Source organism: Taudactylus pleione, unplaced genomic scaffold, assembly GCF_031769625.1.
Source record: "Taudactylus pleione unplaced genomic scaffold, aTauple2 ptg000127l, whole genome shotgun sequence".
Classification (NCBI taxonomy): Eukaryota; Metazoa; Chordata; class Amphibia; order Anura; family Myobatrachidae; genus Taudactylus; species Taudactylus pleione.
In genome coordinates this window covers 21074198-21093538 of record NW_028284529.1, presented here as the reverse complement: position 1 = coordinate 21093538, position 19341 = coordinate 21074198, and the positions used below count along the sequence as shown (strand labels likewise).

The window sequence follows — 19341 nt, the reverse complement described above, 5'->3', positions numbered from 1 at the left end:
AAGAGAAAATTAATCAATTCAGTGACTTGCAGGCAAGGTCTTTACTTCGAATAACAAAGCTAAATTATTAAGTCTGGTTTTTGGAATAAAATAGGAATACCTGATAATGAACCAGTGACTCGCACATACTGTGGCTTCATTAGCATAACAAAGCCTCTGTCTCTTATTTTTTTCACGCATAGACAATATGTTCTTACTTCACACAGCAAGCTAGTTTGTAACAGCAAGTGTTTTTTTTGCATTTCAAATCACATTTATATATATACCTCTGCTATGCTAGTACACAGGCATTTTAGAACACTGTACCTTTCAAGGCAGACTAAAGCTCCTGGAGAGAAACAAAAATGTCCTTTACTAACACAGCAGTCAGATACAGTATTGATAGTGAGCCTCCGCAACTAATCAGCAATTGGCGGTTGTCTAGTGCAAGTTAGTCAGTGAAAGCAGGTGTCTGATTTTAAACTAATTGGAAAGTTAGTAAATGAGCCCTACAGCTAGGAATGAGAAAGGCTGCATGCAGCGTTTTCACAGCTGAAGTGCTTCTTGTCTAATAGATTCCAATATCATATTCAGTGCTGTGTGTCACTATGGGAGTTGCAGAATGCTATTTCTGGCTCGGAAAGCATGAAGTCCTAAAATGCCCAGGTGAAAAAAGCCTTATATAGGGTTTCACAGTCAATTTCTTTCTGAATTCAAATTGTGTCTTTGGGCCTGATTCGCTACCGATCGCAACTGCGATTATGCATGCAATCAGCCGATTGTTGCGTTCTGCGCAGCATCGCAGTGTGCGTACCAGCCTCTGTGATCGGGATTGTGATTGCAGTGACTACACAGACCCATTGCATAGTGATTTACAGGAAGTACCGTTTGTGGGAGGTGACGGGGTGGTCAGCGAAATGCAGGCGTGCCAGGGAGTCTGAACGCCATTGCAGGGGCGTGCATAAATTAGTCACTGCGATGCCATACACAGCACCAATGGTTTTGCAGTCTTGATAAACATTACGGATGTGTGTAAGTTAAAGTGGGCGTCCTTATGTAGTGCTGTGACGGCATAGCAATCACGGTGGATTAGCATAGAATCGCAGTGAAACTGTGTACGTAATCGCTATTGCAATCACAATTGAGATCAGCCATGAATCAGGCCCTTTGTCCACAAGATATTCCATCACTTTATAATACACTTTATAATACACACACACAGTCCATACATCCATATGTATAATCATTTTGTTACACGAGAGCATGCAAGGCAAACTTAGCAGGACTTCCTAAGCAGATGATTAATATTGCATTACTTAAGTCTCAATGGTTATTCCTAATGGCTGCTCTCATTAATATAGAGTTGCTTATGCCACCATGGTAACTTTCACTGTAAAATTTAGGTGCCAACCTCATACAATAAAGCCTGGTTGCAGCTAGGGGTGTGCACCGGCCACTTTTCGTGTTTTGTGTTTTGGTTTTGGATCTGGATCTTTCTTCGTGTTTTGGATCTGGATTGGTTTTGCCAAAACCACCCTTCCATGTTTTGGGTTCTGGGTTTTGTGTTTTGGATCTGTATTTTTTTGAAAAAAAGCATAAAAACAGCTAAAATCACAGAATTTGTAGGTTTTTCTGCTCCTATGCTATTATTAACCTCAATAACCTTAATTTCCACTCATTTCCAGTCTATTCTGAATACCTCACACCTCACAATAGTGTTTTTATGTCCAAAAGGTTGCACCGAGGTAGCTGGATGACTATGCTAAGCGACACGAGTGGGCGGCACAAACACGTGACCCATCTAGGCGTGAAACTGCAGTGGCAGACAGGATGGCATTGAAAAACTAGGCCCCAAACTGTACATAATGCAAAGAAAAAAAAGAGGTGCAAGATGGAATTGTCCTTGGGCCCTTCCACCCACCCTTATGTTGTATAAACAGGACATGCACACTTTAACAAACCAATCATTTCAGCGCCAGGGTCTGCCACACAACTGTGGCTGAAATGATTGGTTCGTTTGGGCCCCCACAAAACAAGCTGGCAATTAATCTGTCCCTGCACAAACTGGCTCTACGGAGGCAAGATGTCATCCTCATCCTCCTCATCCACCGATTCCTCACCCTCTTCAGTGTGTACATCCTCATCCTCACAGAGTATTAATTCGTCCCTGCTGGAACCACAGGTCCCTCTGTACGTTCTGGAGGCTGGTCTCCCTGGAAGAGTTGATAATTCATTTTATGAACATCATCTTCTCCACATTTTGTGGAAGCAACCTCCTACGCCTTTCGCTGACAAGGTTCCCGGCTGCACTAAACACTCTTTCGGAGTACACACTGGGGGGGGGGCAACTCAGGTAAAATAGAGCCAGTTTGTACAGGGACCTCCAAATTGCTTCTTTTTCCTGCCAGTACAGGTACGGACTGTCTGACATGCCTACTTAGATGCTGTCACCGATGTAATCCTTTAACAGACAGACGCACGCTTGTCGCTGCTGCTTTGAGGATTCAAGTGCGGCTACAGCCCACACAATTCACAAAGACAGAAAAAAAAAAAGAATATTTTTATTGTTTGTGGAGCACACTTTGAGGGTTACACCACCCTTTAACAGACAGACGCACGCTTGTCGCTGCTGCTTTGAGGATGCAAGTGCGGCTACAGCCCACACAATTCACAAAGACAGAAAAAAGAAGAAGAATATTTTTATTGTTTGTGTAGCACACTTTGAGGGTGTCACCACCCTTTAACAGACAGACGCACACTTGTCGCTGCTGCTTTAAGGATGCAGGTGCGGCTACAGCCCACACATTTCACAAAGACCGAAAAAAAAAGAACAATATTTTAATTGTTTGTGTAGCACACTTTGAGGGTGTCACCACCCTTTAACAGACAGACGCACGCTTGTCGCTGCTGCTTTAAGGATGCAGGTGCGGCTACAGCCCACACAATTCACAAAGACAGAAAAAAGAAGAATATTTTTATTGTTTGTGTAGCACACTTTGAGGGTGTCACCACACTTTAACAGACAGACGCACGCTTGTCGCTGCTGCTTTGAGGATGCAAGTGCGGCTACATCGCACACAAGTCACAAACACATTAAAAAAATAGTTTTTTATTTTTTGGAGCACTTTGAGAGTTACACCACCCTTTAACAGACAGACGCACGCTTGTCGCTGCTGCTTTAAGGATGCAGGTGCGGCTACAGCCCACACATTTCACAAAGACCGAAAAAAAAAGAACAATATTTTAATTGTTTGTGTAGAACACTTTGAGGGTGTGACCACCCTTTAACAGACAGACGCACGCTTGTCGCTGCTGCTTTAAGGATGCAGGTGCGGCTACAGCCCACACAATTCACATAGACAGAAAAAAGAAGAAGAATATTTTTATTGTTTGTGTAGCACACTTTGAGGGTGTCACCACCCTTTAACAGACAGACGCACGCTTGTCGCTGCTGCTTTAAGGATGCAGGTGCGGCTACAGCCCACACATTTCACAAAGACCGAAAAAAAAAGAACAATATTTTAATTGTTTGTGTAGCACACTTTGAGGGTGTCACCACCCTTTAACAGACAGACGCACGCTTGTCGCTGCTGCTTTAAGGATGCAGGTGCGGCTACAGCCCACACAATTCACAAAGACAGAAAAAAGAAGAAGAATATATTTATTGTTTGTGTAGCACACTTTGAGGGTGTCACCACCCTTTAACAGACAGACGCACGCTTGTCGCTGCTGCTTTGAGGATGCAAGTGCGGCTACATCGCACACAAGTCACAAACACATTAAAAAAATAGTTTTTTATTTTTTGGAGCACTTTGAGAGTTACACCACCCTTTAACAGACAGACGCACGCTTGTCGCTGCTGCTTTAAGGATGCAGGTGCGGCTACAGCCCACACATTTCACAAAGACCGAAAAAAAAAGAACAATATTTTAATTGTTTGTGTAGCACACTGTGAGGGTGTCACCACCCTTTAACAGACAGACGCACGCTTGTCGCTTCTGCTTTAAGGATGCAGGTGCGGCTACAGCCCACACAATTCACAAAGACAGAAAAAAGAAGAAGAATATTTTTATTGTTTGTGTAGCACACTTTGAGGGTGTCACCACCCTTTAACAGACAGACGCACGCTTGTCGCTGCTGCTTTGAGGATGCAGGTGTAATCTAGACGGGATTTGGAACCGAGGACACACTACCTCCATCAATTGTCTAAATCCCACTGCACTAATGTCGGATACCGGACGCACGTCTAACACCAACATAGCAGTCAAGGCCTCAGTTATACGTTTTGCTTCAGGATGACTGCTGTCGTACTTCATCCTCATCGCTAGGGACTGTTGGAGGGTCAATTGTTTAGTAAAAGTAGTGATGTTCCTACTTCCTCTCTGGGATGATGAACAACTCCCAGCAGCAGCAACAGCACTAGGAGGAAGTGGTTCTTGATCTTTCCCTATTTTATTTTTATCGGAGAAAGTTTGGTCCTCCATTTATGTTATATTGATATATATACGTGCGGCTAAAGCGCACACAAACACAGAAAATATTTTTTTATTTTTGCTGGAGAGTAGTGCACTTTGTGGGTTACACCACCCTTTAAGAAATTAGCCAGCCGGCTCTTTACTTATGGGACACAGGCGCACGCTTGGCGCTGCTCCTTTGTTGATGCACGTGCAGCCACAGTGCACACAAGTCACAAACACAGAAAATATATATTTTTTTGGTTTGGAGTGTACTTTGGGGGTTACAGAACCCTTTAACGGTCAAGCCAGCCGGCCCTTTACTTATGACACAGGCGCACGCTTGGCACTACTTTGTTGATGCACGTGCGGCTACTGCGCACACAATTCACAAACACAGAAAATAATTTTTTTTTTGGTTTGGACTGGAGTGTACTTTCGGGGGTTACAGCACCCTTTAACGGTCTAGCCAGCCGGCCCTTTACTTATGACACAGGCGCACGCTTGGCACTACTTTGTTGATGCACGTGCGGCTACTGCGCACACAATTCACAAACACAGAAAATAATTTTTTTTTTGGTTTGGACTGGAGTGTACTTTGGGGGTTACAGCACCCTTTAACGGTCAAGCCAGCCGGCCCTTTACTTATGACACAGGCGCACGCTTGGCACTACTTTGTTGATGCACGTGCGGCTACTGCGCACACAATTCACAAACACAGAAAATAATTTTTTTTTGGTTTGGACTGGAGTGTACTTTCGGGGGTTACAGCACCCTTAACGGTCAAGCCAGCCGGCCCTTTACTTATGACACAGGCGCACGCTTGGCACTACTTTGTTGATGCACGTGCGGCTACTGCGCACACAATTCACAAACACAGAAAATAATTTTTTTTTTGGTTTGGACTGGAGTGTACTTTCGGGGGTTACAGCACCCTTTAACGGTCAAGCCAGCCGGCCCTTTACTTATGACACAGGCGCACGCTTGGCACTACTTTGTTGATGCACGTGCGGCTACTGCGCACACAATTCACAAACACAGAAAATATATTATTTTTTTAGCACTTGGGGGGAGCACCCCTGATGGACAGAGCACCCCCTGGACAACACTACAGCACCCCTTTAGGACTGGGACACTGCACAGGACTTTGGAGTGGACACAGCCCCTATGGAGAACTGACTGCACAACACAGTCCAGCCAGCCCCTATGGACTTTGAAGTAATGGACACAGCCCCTATTAACAACAGCAGCACAGCACAACACAGCCAGCCCCTATGGACTTTGAAGTAGTGGACAACAGCAGCACTACACTACACTACACTACACAGCCCTAACTCCCACCCTCCCTCTTCACTGTCCACAGCCGAGTGAGAAAATGGCGCCGACGCGGGTACCTTATATAGGATCCAAAACCCGCGAGACTCGGAAGGCGGGATGATGACGTTTTGCCTCGATTTCAGATCCGAGTCAGGCGGGAAAAGTCGAGCCTGATTCGGATCGGACTCGGATCGGGGGGGCTCGGGGGGGTTCGGATTTCAGAAATCCGAACCCGCTCACCCCTAGTTGCAGCAGGTTGACCTTTGTATCCAGTTTAAAACTTTGTACTACAGTACGTGCCTTTAATAATTTTATTAGAGGAATGTCCTTTTTTAGCATTAGACCAGTGATGACAGGGGGATATTTGTTTTCCCTTTTATTGTGTATGGTAGAAAAATGCAATTAGCCTCATAAACTTTGGTTTAGCTGTATTGTCAATGCCTTCCAATTTAGTTTTCAATAATAGCAAAAGTGTTTAATGCAATTGTTTAACATATCTCACCTGTCTGGTTTACTGCTCCATTTTAAAATAGCAAACAAAGAAGAGATGAAATGTTAGTTGGGAAATAAAAGTAAAATAAATACATACTCAATAGGACAGGTATTTGAGAAAGGATGCTTTAGACACAATGGGGCTGATTCAGAGGTGGACTTTTGCGGCAGCCTCGTCTGCGTGTTTATACTAATCCAGCGACCGATACTGAGATGCCCACTTCCAGCGACGCTAATCTGTCTCGGTGCGTCTATAGACACACCATCGGTTGCATCATGGAGTCTTGCACCAGCGATATGGCAGGTGTAATTCCTCCATGTGAACATGGTGTCCTGTATCAGCACTACTCTGTCTTTAGATGCATTCGCTGTTAACGATACACCCAAAACACGCCCCTGTCTGGCTAGCCACCCCCATTACCTCCCAGGAACGCAAACTGGAATTCACGACTCTTGCATCCAAATTAGTTCTGCGTCTCGCGGCGGTAACCATCGGGACTCATGCGCTGTGCGACTTGGGACGCATGCGTAGTACTTCTAAGATCGTACAACTGCATGCATATCGGCACTGTGTGCAATTAGCGTGCACCTCTGAATCAGCCCCAAAATCTGATACACAGGTCTTACCTAGGGGTCCTAAGGATGTAAATCAGATTGAGGGTGACATGAACAGTAGATGCAGCACCATGTGCCCAAGAACTTCATTTTATCTTTCCATGTATGTATATGTAGTAGTAGTAGAAGTAGTAGTAGTATACAATAGCATAGAAATGCTTACAGTGTTGCTTTCTATATTTTTTATTAAACATGCACAACACAAAACAGACACATGTATGTATTAACCCAAATTTCCAGAATGTCATCAACACAATATATGTGTTTAATGTGGGACTGCTAATTTTCTGCCTATTTAATTAAAGTAAATGAGGTAGCCTGCATGCATACTCAGGGGCGCCGAGAGGTGGGTGTAGGGAGTGGATACTAATTACCCAGGCCAGGGCTTGCTGGAGGGGTACAGAAGGGGCTCGGGTTCGCGGTCCATACCCCCCTCCCCCTTTTAAGTCCTATCAGCGGCAGCAGTGCCTAGAACACAGTGCTGTGTGCTGGGTTGCAGTGAGTACAGGGATGCTGCCGCTGAGTCTCCTCTGCCTGCAACTAATGGGTGAGTGGAGAGCGATTGCACTGATAGTGCCCCCCCTGGATCTGCCCCTTGTGAGGGTCACATCATGGCACCCCGCTATGTGGCACCATTATGACTGTTTACTATACCTTTTTTTGCGGAGTGTGGCTATGCCCATGTGGGTAGGCCATGCCACCTACAATACCCAAGCCCCGCACTGCTCTCTATGGCCCTGTACATAGTTGCCTATTTCTTGGACTTCCAAGGAACATGTGCAGGAGCGTGGTGATGCAATGTGCATCGTCAGAACCCCACCCTCTGTTGCACAAGGATGTGTTTTACATCATTAAGCAGCTGGGTTAGCAATGATAACATGTTTACCTTGAATCATGACATCAAGGTCTCGCCCACTTCAGGAGAAGTGAAGCTGGATTAGGGAAGGTGGATGACTCCCCAAAATACGGGAGTCTCCTCGACGTTCTGGGAGTGTAGGCAAATATGTCAAGATAATTTAAATGATAAGATGAATACAAGGGAAGTTCTATTGGCAGTGCAAATGCTTGGAGGACAGGACTATGGTGGATGGACAAAATATATAGTGGAGATGGAGTTAATATTCATTTTATTGAGGGGGAGGAGTTACAGGCTGAAAATGATCTATGGTGTAATACTATGGGACATTTTAAGTATGTGGCATGTCTAGGGCTTCTTAATCTTGACGATTAATTGAAAGATTCCCTTGCTTTGTTTTCAGGTAATAAAAAATAGGTTACTTTATTCATCGTTTTTTTGTTAATATTACTTGATGTAACTTACCTTTTGTACAGAAGAATTGCAATCACAATACAAATGATAAACACTACAGCAAGAACTGGCCCAACTACCCAAATCAAGCCCTCTTCTTCATCTGTCATTGGCTGTGGATCAAGTTCCATTGAGACAACAGGATCTGAATAGGGGCTTGTGGCATACATTGTCTGCAAAAATGAAACAATCTATGTTTAAAACTCATGCAACCATAGGATATATTCTATTCTCACTGTAAAAGAAATGATAAGCTACTTGGGGACTTCCAGCTGGTCTTCCATGATGCCCAGCAAGCATTTCTAGACAAATAAAATGTATTCAAGGTAAAGAATGAATAACCCTGCTCATGAGTCCACTTTTTATTATGATTTCTGGAATGCGACTGACAGTAAAATGAACATTCTTAATATTTCTTTCAAACAAGCCCAAAATAAATCACCAAGTGGCAATCAGTGTTCAGACCCATTCATAAGGAGTCGAACACATGTTGAGGTACAGACACCATTCTCAATTGTAAATCGAAATATGCTGGTGCTATATACAGTAAATAAATAAATGTTGTTATTATTATTATAAATAATAATTCTCCAATCTTTTAGATGAACATATTGAAATAAGCAAAACAGTTGAATTTGATAAGAATTGATAATTACAAAACCCCATTGTTATGCTATATAAAACTCTCCCTTTACAACATCCACAGGGGGGAATCCACTTGCGGACGGGTTTTTCTCACAGACGCAGGGTTTTGCTGTTCAATTACATGGCTGAAAATGGGACATCACTGCGTCTTTTTTCTCACATTTCCAGAGCAAGTCTGATTTTTCTTAAAATCGTTAATTTTAGGAAAAATCAGAGGGACTTGCTCTGGGACCCTTGCTGCACCCTCCCCATGAGGATTAATTAAGCAATTGAAAGTTTCCAATTAGTTTAATTAGTCTTTAATTACTCACCTTCCGAAACGGTGTCTTCTGCATTTAGCGTTGGGAGCCGGGTTCTCTGCAGCACCGGTGAGTATGTAGTGTGTGTGAATGTATGTAAGTGTGCATGAGTGAGTGTATGCTTGTGTGACCCCCGGTGTGAGTGAATCCCCCCCTGTGAGTGTAGTTCTCCCAGCAGACATTGTGCCTCCCAGCAGTCCCCGGGACTCCCAGCAGCCCCCTCCCCAGTGAAAAGATGGAGGGGAGGCCACCGGGAGCCGTGGAGACCCCCAGGCAGGTGAGTATTATTTTTTTTATTATTATTTTTTTAGAAACCGTGGGGTTTTCATCTCTAAAAACCCTGCAACCACTATTTTTAAATTGAATACAGCGAGTATCTGGATTGCGCTTACCCGTGGCAATCCAAAATTGGTTGCTAAGTTTTTTACCTTGCTAAACCTTGCCCTAAATTAAATATGCCCCACAGTGTTGCCTGTAATATAAAGTACCATCACTCTGACACTTTTGCGAATATACATTACAATAGTATAGATCAATAATTATTCTGATATAATTGTTCCTATTTTAATAATATTTTTATTGCACTTAATGCATATATTGTACTATAATGTATATACATATCTTTGTTGATTCCAAATATGTACTATACCGTTTCTTGATCTACTGATATGCATCAACATATTTCTAAGAAACGCTACTGTATGTTAGGCCCAAGTTATTTAAAAAAAAAAATTGAAAATAAAATATCAATGTTTTTCTACAACAAATTAGAAGGCAATAAACTGGAATTTTTCCCCCAGAAAGCTGTAATTTGCTTACATATTAGCTATAAATTGGCAGAATATAACTTTCTGTGCATGGCTCTTATCATGTGGCTGAAATGATGTTCGCCGTAAAAGCTATTTATTCATGCAATCCCCAGACAAAGCAGGAACCTTTCATTTTCCACAGGCATTTTAAAATATATAACTGCTGGAAAATTCATGCCTCAGTAGTCTCTGTAATAATCTCAGTGAGGAAGGTCTATCAATTGCCGAGCATCTCTGAACAGGAAATGCAGAAATTGGTACCACTTCTCAAACTAGCAGAAGTCACACAGCATCAATACACTATTCAATAAATTGTTAATTATAGTGTAGGCTATTACAGGTAGAAAATGTACAGTTAATGCAAATAATTTCTGAGGTAATTTGAAATAACACTAGGCAGGCTTTAATCCGAAGAGGAAATAATTATACATTTTGTACATGGCATAAAAAGTGCATACCAGTGTGGCAAGAAATGGGTTCTGGGCGATGTTAAAAATAAAGGTTAAGCCCGCTTGGCATACCGTCTTGCCAGTAACAGAATAGGAAAATAAAAATGTCTGAAAGTGTCTTATATGTTGCACAGTTCTTAAATGTTAGCAAATTGGTTCTAAATGCACTGCTACGTTTGCTAACATGTCCTCTGAAGAATCTACTGTCACTATTGACGGTCAGGGCACCCAGCCTACCAGAGGTACTCCAATAAGCCGACTCCTGGCATATTCCATTGCACTTTACAAATGTAAACAAACAGTAATGGAACTGGGTAATAACAAACAGAGAGGTAAGAGAGTCCTGCTCGCAGTATAATGGCTTAGGACCAATTGAGACTCCGTCCACTCATGGTTGGCCATGGTGTGCCTGCCGGAAGTGCTGTTTGGTCAAGGGGAGCAAACACTGAAAAAGACTACACATGGTTCTAGATAGCAAAGCACTAACTCTGAATGTTTGTCAGAGTGTCTCAACTAAGGGTTCTAGCTATCACCAGAGAGTTTGGAAAAGACTACTTGCCAGCCCCAGTGTTACTGGTCTGTTCTCATTTGGGTTTTTGATTCCTAGTTGTGAGTCATGCCAGCATCACTGAACGTGGAAATCTCCACGGGGTCTAGCTCTCTGTAAGCATGACAAAAGCGTGGGGACATTGAACTGGGCTCCTGTCAAAGTGATAGAGGAGCAGAAGATTGTGGCTCAACAATCGAGATAGCTCTACAAAGGACTGTGACGATCGCTCAATTAGTTAAAATTGTATATTACGTTTGGTGCCGTGGTGAACCCACTAGTGTTTGTTCATTTAATAGTGTAATAATCCTGTGTTTTAAACTTGTGATTATCAATAAAGTGCTTTTACTTGTTTACGTGATTTCTTCTTATCCTATTAGAGATTCCAGCACGCAAAGCTGCCTGAAAGCAAACCAGTCAGATGGCAGTGTAAAAGCACTGACAATTACAACATTATCCAAATGTGATCAATTATAACAGTATCAATTGTTTAAAATAAAATGTGATTATTTGTAAACGAAAGCTCATGTTGTACAAATAGGTTTGTTTCTTTGTTTGCTCATTGTTGTTTTGCAATATGTAATTTTACATCTCAATATGCATTAAAACTGCAGTACTAATAGAATTTTCTATAAGGTTAACAACTCTTTATCCACAACTACTGGATTCTCTGTGCAGCTGTATTTTTCCAGGGATCATAATTTTCTCTACCATCCACATACAAAAAAATTCTGTCATTTTACAGACCGCGCTTGAAAATTGACAGCCGTTGATTGGTTGGTACTTTGGGCCTGATTCAGATAAGTATGCTGTTCCGATTTTTATGCAGCTGAGCAATTGCAGCAGTGAACAAAATGCACATGCGCCAAGCCCATCTGCGATCATGCACGCATGCCTTCACGGATCGCAGTGTGATTGACAGGAACGCACCGTTTGGGGGAGTGGTTGTCAAAATGCATTTGGATCAGTACCATTTTGGAGGGGGGGGGGAATGGGATGGAGCAGGCGTCCTGGATCGCTGACGCACATAAGATGGCTCTAGGGTTACCCGCATTGGCGATTATCGGAGAGCCTGAGTATGTGTATGTAGTTACGGTGCTGTTTGTGATGGCTCCGGAGGGCATCTCAGTACTGTTAGGGGAGGGTGCTATTTTACAAACAAACGCACCTCCGCAGCATATGAAATCACAGCTCTAAGTGCAACACTGTACTTCTATAAATTAGGCCCTTTATCTCTCTCCACATTTTCTCTCTCCAGGGCTCATCGTTGCACACGTCAGATTTTTCTGCAGATATGAACGAGTGAACGAGTTTTAAAATCGTTATCGTTCAGATCTGAAGAAAAATCTGACCGTGTATATGAGTATTAACAAATTTGAATATAGTTTGGTATGTCACTATGTGACAATGACACGTTATATGCTAAAATGGCCACCATAGTGAAAAATATTATTGTGAATGACTAGTGATGCCAGAGAATGGTGTCAATATCCTTCACAGTAGTATTTACACCACTCATGCACGGGGGAGGGGCAGTTTCAAAATACCCAAGACTGGGACTCTGAAGGGGACGAAGGAGGTCATTCAGACCCGGTCGTTAGCGCCGGTGCACTCGGACCAGGTCGATGGCCCCCCACAGAGCATGCGCACGATGGCGCCGGTGCCGTCGTGCGCATGCGTGAGACCTGCTACGACCGACAGCGCCGGTCGTAGCGGGTCTCGATCCAAAGGTGGCGAGCTGTCGATGTTGATTGACAGCTCGCCCCGTTTGGAAGGCGGGCCGGGGGGGTGGCAGCCCAAACGGAGGCGTTCCCATGGGAACACCTACCGTTTGGGGGAGGCCCCACTGACATCACTAGTGATGTCAGTGGAGAGCTTCCCTACCCTAGGGTCTCGTCGTAAACCCCGATGGTCGCGATGGTCTATGACCATCGCGACCATCACCGGAGCGGTCGTTAGAGCTGTGGGTGTTAACCCACAGCCTGACGACCGCAACAGAGGCGGGCGGTCAGGATGCAAGCGGCCGCCCAGTTTCTGAGCGACCGCTTGCATCCTCCGACCGCCTCTGAATGAGGCCCTAAGAGCGCAGGGGAGGCATATCCACTCCCTCCTGGGTTACAGCAATCACTATTAAGAGTGAGCAAGTCACTATAAGTATTTGGAAAATGAAAGGGCGTAGCCATTTTCTCTTAACTGGGAATGAGCCCAGCACCTGGGGCCACCCAAAGTACCCTGCTGATTACCAGTTATATAAAATGTCAAATACAAGTACACAATTTATTATTATTATCATTATTATTATTACAACAAAACGAAAGTGAGCTAAAAGCAATTTTGTATGTTTGTTTTCGTTTTTATAAACAGCACCAATAAATACTTTGTGGTTCTTACATTTGCCATTTATCTAAGTTTCTAAAACAAAATGCTGTATTCTATATAGTTTTTCATAGGAAAATCTGCACTTAAAAATTATATTATCTTATACTGTATATAAAAATTCATTAGTCTGTTTGTTTGTCTATCCGGTTATGCATTCGGACACCCCTGCACCGACTGGGATGAAACTAACACAAGGTGGTTCAATTGGATCCTGGTCAGGTTTTACAGAGGTTAGAGTCCTGGTCAGACCTCCTGTTGGTGTAGGTTGGGCAAAACTTTGACCCGGGGAGCCTGTTCTCAGCCTTCCACTGGATGAATTTGGATGAGAACTTCACAGAGTGGTAACATTGGATCCCAGAAGACATACTAGGGGGTTGAGGGCACAGTTGGACCTCCTGTCGGTGTATGCTGGGCAGAACTTTGATCCATGGAGCCTGTTCTGGGCCTTCCACTGGACGGATTTGGAAAACTTCACAGAGGGGTGGCAATTGGTCTGTGATGCCTAACTTAATAACTTGACGATTTAAACCCGGGCAACGCCGGGTACTTCTGCTACATAGAATATATATACTTCTGCTACATATATATATATATATATATATATATATATATATATATACATAAACTCCAAATAAGGTGCACTCACCAGACTTGTAAAGCGGAAAGGGGAACTTTAATCACATCACAGTCATCTGCAAAATCGACGTTTCAGTCCTCCCTGGGACTTTTTTCAAGATACAATGATGGAATAGCCAAACACTATATATATATATATATATATATATATATATATATGTAAGTAATTAAAGAACACACCCCCAGTATGTTAAAACACACTCACCAATCATGAGTGTAACGAGCTAAGCAGGCCTAGTAGATGCTATGTAACACTTAATCACCTATTCAGCACAATGACTTTAGCGCTAAGTATTAAGGTACGATGGGTAGGTGTGTTTTAACATACTGGGGGTGTGTTCTCTAATTACTTACATGTGTGTATACATGCACCTTATTTGCAGTTTATATGTTTGGAGCAGCTACCTACCAGGTGACACCCCAGCACTGAAAGTCATGAGACGTGAGCATGGATTCATATGAATATATTATTGCTAGCATTTGTCTTCTTGAATTAAACGCTTACAATATGCAATGTGTAGGAATAAAATTGTGCCCCATGAAGACATACCATTTTGACAATGAGAAAACATACTGCATCAAATCAGGGATCCCTATTTGTATTTAAGCTAGATTGTGGGAGATCTTGTCATTAAATCCCCCCTCATCCACATCTCTGGAAAGCTTAATGTTTTGTATAGTCTTGGTTGTCATTGTCTATTGATCACATGTGCCACCAGGCAATAACTAATAAAATGACATATCACTTGAAAGAGGGGACTTGCTTCTTGTAGCATAAGTTAAGCCCTGTCCCCTCCGTGAAATCATAGTGGGCTGACAAGTTCTTGTCGTAATAGTGTTCCTCTCCAGCTCCCCAGCTGTTGTATTTACTGGTGAAGCAATGGTAAGCAAGTTTTCCTTCTTACTTACAGCACTTCAGTGCTAAGGATGAATGGGACTCATTCTCTGCATTAATGATGTACATGCTTAGGACAAGTCAGACTCGCCCTTAGCACTCAAGTGGTTAAATATTTATCTCCATTCTTTGCTTATTATTAAGGATGATAAACAACATTCATCATATCGACATTCAAGTCGACATGAGAGTGTCAAAGTTGTGATGCCGACACTGAACATGTCTATACATTCAAAAGTCGTAATTGGACATGTCGATACTGATGAAATATTGATATGGACAGAAAGTGGATACTGTGTTTTTAAGATAAGTCTAAAGCTAGCCCTAATGCTATCTCCTAAACCTAGCCTTAACCCCTAAACCAAATGCTAATTTAGAAATTTTTACAATTTTAACATGTCGACATTCTATCTGCCCATGTCGTCATTTATTATGTCAACATCACAATTGTGGACATTTTGGTATGGCATTGTTAATGTCAACATACTGACTGCAACCTGTTATAAAAATGTCTATTACATATATTAGCTTGGAAATTGCAAATAAATAGAATAAATAGTTATTAATATTCCACTTAATATAATTTACCTATACACTTTAATTACTCTCTATAAACTGTGTACATCCTGGTGTTAATATCATGTGCTTAATAATATATTTAAAGCTAATAAAAGATATGTAAACACGTCTGAAATATTTTCTAATGGTATCATAGCCACTAGTTACTTAACTTTTTCTGAAAGGATTTAATTCCATTCTGTGTATCAAAGAAAAAATGCATTGGTGAAGCCTACATTGAGCTTCAATGAACTCAAAACACTAAAGTGTTAGTAACAAACACCTGTAAAAATGCTTTACACTTGCTTTATTCATTAACATTAAAAAATTGAAGGCAATGTTGGTGGGTACAAGGACTCTGATAATTCTACTATCTCATATTTTCTTTATATATTAAATCACTCTTAGGAAATGTCCCCATTCCTCGCAACCTACAAACTACAGTGCTCTTAAATCTGCTACTCAAAAATGACTACTACTCCAAAAATCTTTTACTTAATATAGATTATTCGTGCCATGTTTAGTGACCTTTGTCAACCTGCACAATCTAATCAGGGTAACAGATTCTACCAAACTCCTGATAATATTTTGTGGCTCCATTATATGATTAGCTAACACTAAAAAATCTGTCTCTCTCTCTCTCTCTCTCTCTCTCTCTCATCTGGAGCAAAATTTAATGTAATTATTTAGCAAAATAGAAGTATGAGAAATTAAATTACATTTCTTCTTCTTTCTTGTCACAGATAACCTAGTAATTAATTATATGCAAGGCCAGTTTTATAATAATAACTCCCTTGTACAGACTCATTGCCCCTGATTAATAAGTTATGCATATGTTGATGATGTTAATAATGGCACACTTCATTTTCAGTTTGTCAGTCAGGTACTAGATGAACCATTTCAAAGGAAATGTTTCAAAAGAGGAATGGGTCACACTCATCTGGGTCTCCAACACACAAGCAGAACTACTTTCTAGTACAGTGTCCCTCTGTACATTTGATATTGCAATAAATACAATTATTACTTGTATAAATACTAAACAACAATGGTCAATATTATATTTTGTCAAATGCCTTTGGGTGCTAAATAGACATATACAGAGGTTTTAAATGAAATTATTCTATGACTTTACTACATCTAACATTTAAACAGAGAGAAAAGTTAGTAAGGAAGAATTGGCACGGGCACCACTTATGGACTAGACTAGTTTCATAGATACTTTCTCAGTACAAGGTTGTAAACCTTAAGAAAACAGATTATTAAGTGGTCTATTTACTAAGCAGTGTTAGGAGACAGAGTGAAAAGTGATAAGGCTCCAGCCAATCAGCTCCCAACTGCCATCTCACAGGCTGTGTTTAAAAAATGACAGTTGGGAGCTGATTGGCTGGCACCTTATCACTTTCTTATCACTTTTCACTCTGTCTCCTAACACTGCTTAGTAAATAGACCCCTATATTTGCAAGCAAATCTTCTTTATCTCCATGCTTTATATCCCATACAAGATATAAACAGACTGCATTACATTTCACCAATATACCAATATAAACATTTCAGTATAAGCATAACCTGACATACCTGTTCAGTGTGCTCTATTACTGCCAGTACAAAGAAAACATATTCTTGTCCGTTTTGCAGTTGTTTGTTCTCAAAGCCGCCATATTGTTTCTGATCTCCGAGGGTAAACTCTGTCGGAAGCACATCAAAATGAGCTGCAATGTAAGGTTTTTCCTCAACTTCTCTCTTCAAACGAATACTCCTTCGCTTTCGTGAACTCTTCTTTAGTAGCTGATAAAAAACAAACAAACAGAAATTGAAATGTTACTGATTTATTTAATATAACAAATCTACATTGATTTCCAGCTTTGGTTGTTGCATAGTAAATGAACCTTTCTGCTATGTAGATTTTCTTACATTTGCTCTGCATGGTGTGCTGATAACGATCTACTTTTATTTTGTCCTACTGAGACTATTTAACTTAAACCATTTCTGTAAAGTCTCCATACACTCACCACTAACCATGTATCCAGTTCAAGACATTGAACATCTCTGTGATGTTTCTCTGGAGCGTCCCCAAAATTTCATATGGCAATTGTCATAGTAATCAATATATAACTGGACTTTATTACAAATATTAGTTTTTAAAAAAAAATAAAACTAATAATATCCCTCATCATCATTTTCTTTTGTCAATATCTTATTCATTTTTGTTTTCATGAAGGTCTGATAGTGAACTAACTTAGTATTAGAGGCATAGGTTGAAATATACCAAACCATTTACAGAACAAGTAGCAACTAGTCAGAATTTACATACAATTTGTTTTACATTTCAGTTTATTTACAGCAGAGACAATATATTAAAAATTACAGAACACAGAGATGACAAGTAGACAATAAGTATAAAGTACACAATAAGGATATATACATGTTTGCATTGATAAAGTGAGCAGGGCCCAATTCAGATTTTGTATAAATGAAGCAGGGACAGATAGGGGAAAACAGGTCAAGAGGGCGGGGAAGGGGAACTCATTCCAAAACTCTGAAGGCTAGCCTAACGGGGAGATAGAAAAAGGGCAAAAAACAAAAAGGGGACGGAGGTGCATCAAAATTAAAGAAAGAAAAAAGTAAAAACTGTCAGAGAGCTAAAAAACACACCAAGAAACACAGAGTGGTTGTATGAATACCAGGGAGCCGCCATTTCATGGAATTGTCTGATCCTATCATTTAGCAAACCTCTGAAGTACTCCATGTGCTTGGCGATGTACCATGACGATGTACCATGACGATGTACCCTGGCAATGTACTAAATGAGAGATCGTTGCATTATAACAAGGTAATCTAGGAGCCTTCCAATCTTTGTAAACTTGCAGCAGTGCATATATGTTGGATTAGTTTAGTGACAGATGTGCTAAGAATAGAAATAGGACAACACAGTAGCACAAAAAGAGGATCAGCAGTGAACTCTATAGCAAGAACCGGTTATAAGATCAGTGATCTTATTCTAAAAAAACGAATCTACCTACCATGTTATATAATTTACTAGATAAATGATAGCTAGAAGCTGATTGATTACTAAGGTCAACTTCTCCACTTCTGTCCCTTTAAAAGGTTTAATAAACTCCCCTATAATGTGACATGTCAAAAAACAAACAAGTGAGACCTTGTTCCAACACTAGTGTACAGATAGAAAACACTTCACTGGAGCACTTTGCTCACTATGCTTACCAATTAGAACTGATTAGACTGATAGCTATCCCACTAAATGGGTGTGTGTAGTTAGCGGCATGCTATAGAACAGGGGTCAGGGAACTTTTTTACCTTTCACCCCAAAATATATTTAGATACGCCGACATTACCCCCTTGATTTGAAGGGAAGAAATTCATATAGTAGTGCCCCCATATAATGCCCCTGTAGTAGTGCCCCCGTAGTTATGCCCACATATAATGCCCCTGTAGAAGTGCCCCCATAGTTATGCCCCTGTAGTAGTGCCGCCATAGTTATGCCCCTGTAGTAGTGCCCCCATAGTTATGCCGATGCAGTAGTGCCCCCATATAATGCCCCTGTAGCAGTGCCCAATATAATGCCCCTTTAGTAGTGCCCCCATATAATGCCCCTTTAGTAGTGCCCCCATATAGTGCCCCTGTAGTAGTGTCCCCATATAGTGCCCCTGCAGAGCTGCTTGTACAAAAAAAAAACCACTTACCTTAATCCCCGCTCTTGCATCCGCCGCCATCCTGTCCGCCCAGCTGCTCTTCGGAACTATGGGAGAGACGTCATGACGTCTCTCCCATAGTGCGCATGGGGAGAGCTGGAAGCTGGAGTTCAGAAGAGATCTCCAGCCTCCGGCTAACACGCCGCTGCATGGAAGGCGCCGGGCGCCCGCTGGTAATAACATCTCAGCGGGCGTCCGGCTTAGAGCCTCCCTGCGGTGCCAGGCTGGAGGACACTGGCGCTGCACCC

The 19341-nt window shown here is 41.7% G+C and overlaps 1 protein-coding gene across 1 annotated transcript in view; it reads right to left on the bottom strand.

Moving 5' to 3' along the window:
* The window catches only part of PTPRD (protein tyrosine phosphatase receptor type D), a 359458-nt gene that overhangs the window by 82180 nt on the left and 257937 nt on the right, over window positions 1–19341 (bottom strand). Inside the window, exons 22-24 of the mRNA XM_088472635.1 lie at window positions 16959–17168; window positions 8179–8339; window positions 6253–6267 (exon numbers count right to left, since the gene is read on the bottom strand). Of these exons, the coding sequence (XP_088328761.1) occupies window positions 6253–6267; window positions 8179–8339; window positions 16959–17168 (386 nt within the window). The remainder of the gene's footprint in view (window positions 1–6252; window positions 6268–8178; window positions 8340–16958; window positions 17169–19341) is intronic.